Source organism: Chiloscyllium punctatum, chromosome 45 (genome assembly GCF_047496795.1).
Source record: "Chiloscyllium punctatum isolate Juve2018m chromosome 45, sChiPun1.3, whole genome shotgun sequence".
Lineage (NCBI taxonomy): Eukaryota > Metazoa > Chordata > Chondrichthyes > Orectolobiformes > Hemiscylliidae > Chiloscyllium > Chiloscyllium punctatum.
Genome location: NC_092783.1, coordinates 53,193,485 through 53,206,081, shown reverse-complemented (window position 1 = coordinate 53,206,081; position 12,597 = coordinate 53,193,485). Strand labels below are relative to the sequence as shown.

General features: G+C 42.8%; 1 protein-coding gene across 1 annotated transcript in view; it reads right to left on the bottom strand.

The window, feature by feature from the left end:
* Positions 1 to 12,597, bottom strand: part of LOC140467123 (polymeric immunoglobulin receptor-like) — a 48,951-nt gene that overhangs the window by 16,740 nt on the left and 19,614 nt on the right. Inside the window, 5 exon segments of the mRNA XM_072563190.1 lie at positions 8,961 to 9,025; positions 9,027 to 9,270; positions 9,405 to 9,536; positions 9,539 to 9,721; positions 11,882 to 11,947. Coding sequence (XP_072419291.1) covers positions 8,961 to 9,025; positions 9,027 to 9,270; positions 9,405 to 9,536; positions 9,539 to 9,721; positions 11,882 to 11,947 — 690 coding nt within the window.

The following is a 12,597-nucleotide window of genomic DNA, read 5'->3' as shown; positions in this document are numbered from 1 at the left end:
TTTATGATTGACTTGAACAATATATAAAGGCCAAATGAAACATATTTCAGTAGCACGTCCTGCAATGCACAGCATCTTGTTATAAACGAGGATTATTCAATGTGGATGGATATTTGCAGGAGCACTGCAGTCTGGTGTAATATTCCAGTGGATGAGATGTCTCTTCAGTGAGTGAGGAACTCAGAATATCATCATCCCACACTGCTCCTTGCACCTTCTAACAGGCAAGGCTTAACCAGCTGGAACCAGACAGCCTCCCACCCTCTCAGTTTGGGAATAATGGTTTAAAATGAGAAAACAGAGACAATAGACAATAGATAACAGACAATAGGTGCAGGAGAAGGCCATTCTGCCCTTCGAGCCTGCACCACCATTCATTATGATCACGGCTGATCCGCCTCAATCAGTATCCTCTTCCTGTCTTATCTCCATAACCCTTGATTCCACAATCCTCGAGAGCTCTATCCAACTCTTTCTTAAACAAATCGAGAGACTGGGCCTCCACTGCTTACTGGGGCAGAGCATTCCACACAGCCACCACTCTCTGGGAGAAGAATTTTCTCCTCATCTCTGTCCTAAATGGCCTACCTCTTATTTTTAAGTTGTGTCCTCTGGTTCAGGACTTATCCATCAGTGGAAACATGTTTCCTGCCTCCAGAGTGTCCAATCCTTTAATAATCTTATATGTCTCAATCAGATCCCCTCTCAGTCTTCTTAACTCAAAGGTATACAAGCCCAATCGCTCCAATCTTTCAACAAAAGATAGTCCCGCTATTTCAGGAATTGACCTCGTGAACCTACGCTGCACTCCTTCAATAGCCAGAATGTCTTTCCTCAAATTTGGAGACCAGAACTGCATACAATATTCCAGGTGCGGTCTCACCAGGGCCCTGTAAAGGTGCAGAAGAACCTCTTTGCTTCTATACTCAATCCCTCTTGTTACGAAGGCCAGCATGCTATTAGCTTTCTTCACTACCTGCTGTACCTGCATGCTTACCTTCATTGACTGATGTACAAGAACACTCTGATCTCCTTGTATTGCCCCTTTACCTAACTTGACTCCAATTTAGCTAATAATCTGCCTTCTTATTCTTGCCATTAAAGTAGATAACCATACAGTTATCCACATTAAACTGCATCTGCCATGCATCTGTCCACTCACCGAACCTGTCCAGGTCACCCCATAATCTCCTAACATCCTCCTCACATTTCACCCTGCCACCCAGCTTTGTATCATCAGCAAGTTTGCTCATGTTACTATTAATACCATCTTCTATATCATTAACATATATTGTAAAAAGCTGCGGTCCCAGCACTGATCCCTACGGTAGCCCACTGGTCACTGCCTGCCATTCTGATAGGGAGCCGTTTATCACGACTCTTTGTTTCCTATCAGCCAACCAATTTTCAATCCAAGTCAGTATTTTGCCCCCAATACCATGCGCCCTAATTTTGCTCGCTAACCTCCTATGTGGGACTTTATCAAAGGCTTTCTGAGTCCAGTTACACTACATCCACTGGATCTCCCTTGTCCACCTTCAGAGTTACGTTCTCAAAAACTTCCAGAAGATTAGTCAAGCATGATTTCCCCTTCATAAATCCATGCTGACTCTGACCTATCCTGTTACTGCTCTCCAGACGTGTCGTAATTTCATCCTTTATAATAGACTCCAGCATCTTTCCCACCACTGAGGTCAGACTAACTGGTCTATAATTTCCTGCTTCCTCTCTCGCTCCTTTCTTAAAAAGTGGTACAACATTAGCCACCCTCCAATTCGCAGGAACTGATCCTGAATCTATCGAACTCTGGAAAATAATCACCAACGCATCCATCATTTCTCGAGCCACCTCCTTCAGTATCCTGGGATGTAGACTATCAGGCCCCGGGGACTTATCAACCTTCAGACCTGACAGTCTCTCCAATCACAATTTCTGGCAAATATAAATTCCCTTCAGTTCAGGTCCTTCAACCACTGTTACCTCAGGAAGATTGCTTGTGTCTTCCCCAGTGAACACAGATCTGAAGTACCAATTCAACTCTTCTGCCATTTCTTTATTCCCTGTAACATATTCCCCTATTTCTGTCATCAAGGGCCCAATTTTAGTCTTAACCATTTTTTTCCCTTTCACATACCTAAAAAAGCTTTTACTATCCTCCTTAATATTTTTGGCCAGTTTACCTTCGTACCTCATTTTTTCTCTGCATATTTCCTTCTTCGCAATCCTCTGTTGTTCTTTAAAGGCTTCCCAGTCCTCCATTTTCCCACTTATCTTTACTATGTTATATTTTTCTCTTTTAACTTTATATATTTCTTGACTTCCCCCATCAGGCATGGCCACCCCTGCCTCCTCATAGGATCTTTCTTCCTTTTTGGAATGAACTCATCCTGCATCTTCTGCATTATACCCAGAAATATCTGCCATTGTTCCTCCACTGTCATCCCTGCTAAGGTATTGCACCATTGAACATTGGCCAGCTCCTCCCTCATATTTCCACAGTTCCCTTTATTCAACTGAAATATTGTCACTACCGATTGTACCCTCTCCATTTCAAATTGCAGATCAAAGCTTATTGTATTATGGTCACTACCTCCTAATGGCTTCTTCACTTCTAGGTCCCTGATCAATTCTGGTTCGTCGCACAATGCCAGATCCAGAATTGCCTTCTCCCTGGTCGGCTCCAGCACCAGCTGTTCTAAGAATCCATCTCAGAGGCACTCCACAAAGTCTCTTTCTTGAGGTCCAATACCATCCTGATTCTCCCAGTCTACCTGCATATTGAAATCCCCCATAACAACTGGAGTAACATCTTTGCGACAGGCCAATTTCAGCTCCTGATTCAACTTACACCCTACATCCGTATTACTGTTTGGGTGCCTGTAGATAACTCCCAAGAGGGTCCTTCTACCCTTAGAATTTCTCAGCTCTATCCACACTGACTCTACATCCCCTGATTCTAGGTCCCCCCGCGCAAGGGTCTGAATATCATCCCTTACCAACATGGCCACCCCACCCCCCTCTGCCCATCAGTCTGTCCTTATGATAGTACGTATAGCCTTGAATATTCATTTCCCAGGCCCTGTCTACTTGAAGCCACGTCTCAGTTATCACCACAATATCGTAGCCAATTTCCAAAAGAGCCTCAAGCCTCGTGCATTCATGTATAGTATTTTTAATTTGTTACTGCCCTCACCCTTCCTATTAACCCCCAGTTCACTCAACCTTATGATTCGTTTTAAGTTTTCTGCTTCATTGATACAGTTCTCTTTCTTGACTTCCCTTGTCCTAACTTTCCCTTCAATTTCCTTCTTAAACTTTCAGTTTGTCCCCTCCCCCTCCCCCGCGATTTAGTTTAAACGCAGCTGTGTTGCAGTCGCAAACCTGCCTGCCAGAATGCTGGTCCCATTTACATTCTGATAAATTATCGTCAAAAATTGAAACTTATTGTAAGCCGTTAAGTGAAATCACTTATTCTCACTTGGAATCAATGCTGATGGAAATATCGACAATGAAATTGTTCTACCTTTTCCCGACAGACTTGGGTCCTGACGATGTTCCTGTTGCTGTTGGTAATATTGTTGAGGATTTGTCACAAGTATATTCCCTTCCTATTGAGACATAAGGTGATATTCAGCTTCATCTGAGTCTCAGTTACAGACAACCAAGAGAGCACTCTTCATCAATGGGACCTCAGGACATGTTGTGAATAATGGATTTTGTGGAATTCATTTTGCTATAACTCTCCCTGTCTGGAGAGACATGGTAATGATCTAGTTTGCATACAATTTGTTTTTGTTCCTTGCCTGGACATTCTTGATCCTGCAATCGTATTAAAGCATTTGAAAGCCTGAGGTAGGATGGGACTATATTACTAAGATCTCCTTTCTCCTCATTGTCAAACATAAAAGAAAGTTCCAGCCACTGAGCTGGTCACTGCCCCCACTGGACAATGTATTCCTGGGGGATCCAGCAGCCCCTGCTCTGTCCTGTAATATCCTGTGATTGCTGGGTGAGCTTCCACTGGGAGTTTTGCCTCCACTATGGTAATTAGACCCAATGATGTAGTCTTTACATCAGCTCCTGTCACATGAGAACAAAGTGTGGATGTTGTAATACTGACAAATCAAAAGACATTGATAACAGCATCTGGCCTAAACATATCTCACAGCCACAGACACGTCAGGGTCGGGGCTGAAACTGAGGTAATCAGTTACAAACCCTGACACATTTCCATCACCATGTCATGCCTGATGTGACCCTGACTAAGATGGTGTCTGATACCATTATCCCCTCAGGTCACATGCCATGATACACACAAGCTGTGAGCTGAGAAGGTATGGCAACAGATGAATGGGCATCGCACAACAATCCCAGTTGGAGAACACTTCAGTGGTCCAGGACATTCGGCCTCGGACCTTCGCGTGACCATCTTCCAAGACGAACTTTAGGACAGGCAGCAGTGAAAATTGGCCAAGCAGAAGCTGATAGCGACGTTCCATACCCAAAGTGAGGGCCTCAACCGGGACCTTGGATTCATGTCACATTACAGGTGACCACCATTGCGCTATACACACACACAGATACTCCGATGCACACAGACACACACACACACACACACACACACACACACACACATACACAGGCACTCCAAACACACAGACATACACATACACAGGCACTCCAAACACACGGACACACATATACACAGACACTCACACGTACCCCGACAGACACACACACTTCCACATGCATCCTCTCACAGACAGACCACTTTACACTCACATACACACATATACACTCTCTCCGATAGACACTCAGAACCCCTCACCCCAGACACACACACACCCCTACAGACAAACACACTCCCACACTTACACATGCACCCCCTCACAGACTTAGACACGCTACACTCACATACACAGACACATATACTCTCTCTCACATTCACAACTCGCCCCCCCCCTCCACCCCAGACACACACACACACACATACATTACCTTTGTGGGGTGAATTTGTACTTACAAGAGTAACATTGTACTTTGCTCAAAAACTGCATGAATTCATGTAAGACTCTGTAAACTCACATTTTAGATGAGAATCAGTCTAAACATTATGGCATAGACAGGGATCACAGCAGTCTAACACCTTCAACATATTATCTGACTAACACCAATTGTTACAGTTAACCTGAGAATATAACTTTTAAAAAAATGTTTTGTGATTTACACATGAAAGAAGTGAAACTATCATGGTATTCAACAGATGAAAGACTCAACAGACAATCAAGGTATTTTTCAATGTATAATTTCAGTTACATTACACTGTAAACTTTTGCCATAAATTCTGTGCTTTCCAATTGTGTCCTCCTTAACCACCTGATGAAGGAGCGGTGCTCCGAAAGCTAGTGCTTCCAATTAAACCTGTTGGACGAGAACCTGGTGTTGTGTGGTTTTTAACTGTACACCCCAGTCCAATACCGGCATCTCCAAAAGCTGTGAGATGTAACACAAAGTTGGAGCACAGCATTTCTGCATTTTCTGGAGCTTTATTACACTTTTGCCCATTATCAAAAATAAATTAACACCTTGCCCAAAATTGTTCAAATATCAAAGAGTCGTAATGTGATGAAGTGCAATTATTTGTAAATATGGAAGAACATTAACCAATGAGCAGTTTGAATAAACATTGAATCGGTGTGTCAGCCTCAATGTTTGTATAAAACTTACTGATGCTGCTGATTTATATCATGTAACTCCAGCCCCTCTCTGCTACACTGGGAACTGAGACATGAACAATTTCACTGGGTTTTGTTCCCTGAGTATTTGAGGCTGTGCAGTAATATCGATGATGTTGTTGTGTGAAGGATTGACAATGTAGATCCAGTTTGTTGGTGTCAGAGATCATTGAATCTTCAAATGGGGTCTTCTCAAACCATGTGTAGTGAATGGGACGGGATCCCCAGGCAGACTCACAGCAAACTCTCACTGAAGCCCCAGAATGTGAGACATTTGGCTGTGACTAAAATTGAAGTCCAGGAACACAGACGGCGTCTTTGGGAAACAAACATTTATTGGAAAATGGACTGTAATTGAAAAGCCAAAAACCCCAAGACTTTGCCCTTCCCTATCCCAATTCAGTGTCATAGGCTCATATGCCACAGAAATAGACCCTTCGGTTTAATATGTCTGTGCTGAACAAGTTTCTCAAAATAAAGCAATCCCACTTGCCTGCATTTGGCTCATATCCCTCCAAATCTTTCTTATTCATGTACTGATCCAAATCTTTTTAATGTTGCAACTGACCACTCTCTGTGTGAACACATTGCCCCTCAGGTTCCTTTCACAGTTTTCTCCTCTCACCTTGAAAACATGACCCCTCACTTTGAGCTCTCCCAGCCTAGAGAAAGAAACCTTTGCTAAACACCTTATCCATACCCCTCATGATATTATAAACCTCGATAAAGTCACCTTCCAACCTCCTCTGCTCCAGGGGAAAAAGTCCCAGCCTATCCTTTTCACTCAACCCCTCAAGTCACAGCAACATCTCAGTAGAGCTTTTCTGAAACCTCTTCAATTTAATAAAACCTTCCTGAAGCAGGGTGACTCGAACTGTACACACAAAACCAAAAGTGGCCTCATCATCATTCTATACAAGCTCAACGTGATGTTCCAACTCCTACACTCAATGGTCTGAGCAATGATGGTCAGCATTCTAAATACCTTCTTAACCACCCTCTCTACTTGTGATGCAAATTTCAAAGATCCCAGTGTCTGTCTGTTCAACAGCACTACTCAATTAAAAGGGTCCTACTTTTAATTGTATAAGTCCCATCCTGTTGTGTTGAACTAAAAGGATATACCTCACATTGAACAAAATGAACTCCATCTGGCACTCCTCAGCCCATTGACCCAATTGATCAGTCGTTAAACTGGTTCAATGGGGATGGAGACATCAACCATCACTATCAATCCCGAGCCGTATGTCTAGCTGTCTCCTTGGAGAGGGGAACAACTATCATTCAGACTCAGGCTCAGCACTCACTGTCTGCTGGATATGAGACACTGGCAAGAAGATTCAGGATGTGGAGGGACTGCTGTTGGGCTGGGGTGGACAAAATTGGAAACCACACAACACCAGGTTATAGTCCAAGAGGTTTATTTGAAAATACAAGCTTACAGAGCACTGCTCCTTTGTCAGGAAGCCAGTGGGGCAGGATACGTAGGGCACAGGATTTAAAAGTAAAAGATCAAAGTGTCACATGACGGATGCAATGTATTAGAGAAACTGAGATTGCTGATAAGTCTGTAATCACCTAGAATGGGAAGGCAGGTTTCCATTGATTAATATGTAAATCCCAGAATTTCTCTTAAATCACAGTCCCGATATATCTTAAGGTTTTATCAGTAAATAAAAAAAAGTGACATCTCAGCTCAGACAATACATTACAGGGATGAGGTTAGAGTCTGTGTCCCAAACTGGAGTCAGACTGTCTTTTTTGAAAGTAGGAATTTATAAACTGTCACCTTAATTGACTGCCTTCAGATTTATGCTGTTTGAACAAAATAGAATGTAAATTCACTCCACAGACTTGAATGTGTATTTGAATGTGTGCACATGTGTGTCTGTGTGTGTGTAGTGTGGGAGGGAGAGGGAGAGAGGGAGAGGGAGGCTGTGAGTGTCTGTATTTGAGGGAAAGAGAGACAGAGTGCATAGGTGTGACAGTGTGTGTGTGGGTGAGAGAGAGAGAGAGAGAGAGAGAGAGAGCAAGAGAGAGTGTGTGAAAACTCAGGGGAAATGTTGGCCCTGTCATAACTCCATTATAACGTCTGAAATAAAGGCAGTGAGCCTGAAGCGTGGAGAGATAAGCTAAAGGAGGGTGGGGGTGGGGAGAAAGTAGCATAGAGTACAATGGGTGAGTGGGGGAGGGGATGAAGGTGATAGGTCAGGGAGGAGAGGGTAGAGTGGATAGGTGGAAAAGAAGATAGGCAGGTAGGACAAGTCCGGACAAGTCATGGGGACAGTGCTGAGCTGGAAGTTTGGAACTAAGGTGAGGTGGGGGAGGGGAAATGAGGAAACTGTTGAAGTCCACATTGATGCCCTGGGGTTGAAGTGTTCCGAGGTGGAAGATGAGGCGATCTTCCTCCAGGCGTCCGGTGGTGAGGGATCGGCAGTGAAGGAGGCCCAGGACCTCCATGTCCTCATCAGAGTGGGAGGGGGAGTTGAAATATTGGGCCAAGGGGCGGTGTCGTTGATTGGTGCGGGTCTCCCGGAGATGTTCCCTAAAGCGCTCTGCTAGGAGGCGCCCAGTCTCCCCAATGTAGAGGAGACCGCATCGGGAGAAACGGATACAATAAATGATATTTGTGGATGTGCAAGTAAAACATGTATATCAGATCAGTGACTTATACAGGAACAAAATTGACCAAGTGTTGAAGGATATTTGATCTTTAATCTGTCAATAATTGTTTCTTTCCCACAGAAGCTGTCTCTGTTCTTGGAATGCAACAATATCTAGAAATTAATTTGCATGCAAGCAAAAACATTGAAATAATTCTCTCAAAAATCTGGTTGTGTTTAATAACATTGATTGAGGAATGAATGCTTGCTCAGACACCAGGAGAACCTCTATTCTGTAAATAGTTTACAAATGATGCCATTCCTAAAGGGGGAACAGGTTCTCAGTTTGTCACCTCATCGACACTGTCTCACCTGCCACAGCACAGCATTACTTCTCTCTGCTGGGCAGTGGGATCCAGCTGAATTTTAACCCCAAAGGGGAACTGGAACCCCCAACATGCTGGCATCAACATGCTGTGGATAGTATTTTATGCACCTGTTTATTTTCCAACTGCAGGACAGAGTATTGGTTTATATCAGAACAGACAATGAAACAAGTGGAGTGCATTTTATAACTTACAGTTTGGCAGAGTGAGATATTAAACATGTGCATCACACTTACCGATGCCATTGGTTTTTATTTTATAACTGCAGTTCTTCTCTGTTACATTGTTGATTGACACATGGTTTTGTTCCCTGAGTATTTGAGGCTGTGCAGTAATATTGATGATGTTGCTGTGAGAAGGATTGACAATGTAGCTCCAGTTTATTGGTGTCAGAGATCTTTGAATCTTGAGATGGGGTCTTCTCAGACCATGTGTAGTGAATGGGGAGAGATCCCCGGGCAGAATCACAGGAGACTGTCACTGAGCCCCCAGAACATGAGACAGTAAATGGGGATAAATATCGAAGTCCAGGAACAGAGACAGCTTCTGTGGGGAAGAAACAATTATTGAGAGATCAAAGATCAAATATCCTTCAATACTTGTCTAGTTTTCTTCCTGGAGAAAACACTGATCAGACATATCAGCTGAGAGTAATTTTAAAAAATCACGGAAACATTTACCGTCAGAGATGTGCAGCTCTACATTGAACATTGGGTCAAGGCCAGGAGCCTCAATCCCACAGCTGTACCATCCTGCATCTCCCCATTGAAGATTCTTGATTGTGACAAGAAATATTCCTTGTGTTTTATTTCAGTGATTGATATTCTCCCATTTGGCCAATTTGTCGTTGCTATAAACTTACACTGACGAGTCCATCCTTGACACCAATATTTTGTGTTTGATTGGTACCACTGTGCCTCGTAGTGACAAGATATTGTGATCGCTCTTCCCAAAATTCCCGTTACGTGTTTCTCTGCCCATAAAGCATCTGAAACGGAGCAGACAATATTTCAGAAATTTGACTGGAAAAAAACTCCTTAATACATTTTAATCAGCTCCATTGCATCTAGCTCATGGTGAAGTTAATCCCTTATCAAAGCGTCAGGCTGTTCCAAATTCCCAGGGAATGATTGAAACAGTCAGAATATTTTCTTTCCCCACTGGTCGAGCTTTGGGACAATCTTGAAATTGGGTTTGTGCTGCCCGCTGTGGGCTCTAACTCCACCGTGTGTGACATCATCGAAATGTTGTCCCCCTGGAGAGCAGCCTGAGTGACAGGCCTGGATTGGAGTCGGCTGAGGATCGGTGAAAGGAGGGCACAGGTGCTGAATGGTCCTTACTGTGACTGGAGGAGAAGGGGCTGTGTGTAAACTTATGGTGGGCTCAGGGGCTACATTTCCAAAGCTCATGGGGCAGATACAACAGGTGACCCAGGATGAAGATGGGAGATCTCAAATGGGAGAAGAAGAGAATTGAAGTTCAGCAAGAGATGGTTCACAATGGGAGAGAGACATCAATGTGCAGGATCTTGAGGGCAGTAAAGGCAGGATGGTTTGTAATCACACATTGTTGTCAGTGTGAGGAGAGAAAAATAACAGAATTATTTACTGACTTTTCCTGAGTGATGCTTAATGAGAAAATGCTTAAAATGCTGACACATTGTGTCCCGGTGTGGAAGAGGAGCAGCCTGTTGATGACGTGGTAAATTTACTTCAATAAATTGTACACTAACGGGCTTGTTGGGAGAACCGTCCTTTGTGTGGGAAGAATTCTCAAACAAAATGACAAAAGGGGTTTTCAACCTCAGTGAAGAGATGGAGAAGAGAGAAGAAAGGGAGGAAGATACATGAATGATGAAAGGTGATGAAAGCCAGGAAACAGAGACCTTATTGGATAAAGGAAGCTTTGAAAGAAAGAGAATTGTGAAACCAGAGGGATGCACACTTCAGGTTTCTATCTGTGAAGTATTCTGCATGAAGTTGGTGGGTCAGAGCCATGTTTCAGGAAGGTTTCATGGAACAGAATTCATTGTGTTGTAGCCGAGAGTCATGCAACATGGGAATTTTAATCTTGAGTGTTTCAAAATCATTAGTGGAGAGATTGCAGTGAAGAACAATACTTTGATTGCAGTGTTACATTGTAAGATGGAAACCAATGGGATTGAAAGATAGTAAACAGCCTGATTCAACTTAGACAGAAAGGAAAAAAAGCTTTGTTATGCAAAGAGAAGTGTAAAACGTCCATCTGCTTTTGTGACTGAGCCTCACAGATGAAAACTTAATGAACTGTATTTCTAAACTAAAATAACAGAAATAAAAGCCAACTCAAGATGTTTTGTTTGAGGGCTTATTTCCACCCCAGTTTTAGTGGTTACTGAACATTGAAAATTTTGGGCAAATTAAGATAATTATGATGCTTTATTTTTGATTTGATATCAACATTATTTGTCCTTTTTATTTAATTGATAATTAATGCTGCTCTGAAGTATTTGGGGACTCTGCCACTTGGGATGATGGTACGTTCAGGAGAGGCAGTACATTTTGTAATGTTGTACAGGTATGCATGGGGCAGACAAAGCACATGCTGTGTCTGTTTTCTGCAGCTTATCACTTGCCTGAGTTGTTGCAATGTGAAGGGTGGCAACCTGCATTGAAGAACCATGACTTGGAATCTCAGCCAGTCCTGCTCCCTGCCCTGGGCATGTTGGAAAGATTTGCAGGTTGATAATAAACCTGTTTGGCTTTGTGAGAATACACATTCCTTTGCAAAACGTGCTGAATGAGAATCAAACTCTCAGCATTTGACATGGCAATAACAATGTTACCCATTGTGTCACAACCTCTGCCTTTATCCCTTTATACATCTTCAGCAATTTAAACATTTCCACTGCAATATCCACACACCGGACTTCAAGAAACATTGGATTAGTGGTGCTGGAAGAGCACAGCAGTTCAGGCAGCATCCAACGAGCAGCGAAATTGACGTTTTGGACAAAAGCCCTTCACGTCGATTTCGCTGCTCGTTGGATGCTGCATGAACTGCTGTGCTCTTCCAGCACCACTAATCCAGTATTTGGTTTTCAGCATCTGCAGTCATTGTTTTTACCTTCAAGAAACATTGGTTATCTGATTATACAACTCAGATGATCACTCACCGGGAATGGAACAGATGAGGAGAATCAATGTCCACATTGATTTATTCACAAAGTTCATGATGTCAGTCTCTCAGCTCTGTTTCTCACTTTGAAATAAGTGTGGACTGCAATGTCTACATGAAGTTAAATGAGTAAGAGGATATCGGAAACCAGCTTCTGAGACCACAGTGAGCCAGAGGGTGCAATTTAACCCGAAAGACATTTTTCTTTGATCAGTTATATTCAATAGAAGAACTAACTTCATATTCATTGAAACAATAGAAAATTCTGACATCAAGACAGTTAATGCATTAGGTGCAAGGTAATGTTGACCCAAGCTTAGTATTTATCGTGAAATCTCAGGTGAATGATAACTAGCTTATTCTCTCATGTTCTCAAATTTCAACAATAATTTTTGGCAAATATAGATTTCTTTTCCAAAAATTAATCATGCAGCTAAAAAAGAACTGTTTTGAACATTTTGTCTGTTTGCAGAATCTGCCTCCTGTTAGTGTTGAATAATTATTGTGTCAGGATCTGAACTCCTAGATATGCCGGAGAAAGACACCCTCTGTTCGATTTCCACTAGATCCAAGTAAACAAGACATGCGGCCGACTTCAGGCAGAGAAAGGAACTCAACAAGAGAGAAACAATTCAGGGGGAAGTGAGCTGTGATTGAATAACTGGGAGTGAGCTTCAATTCCAAGGTGAGGATCCCTCTGGTGAACCGATTAACATG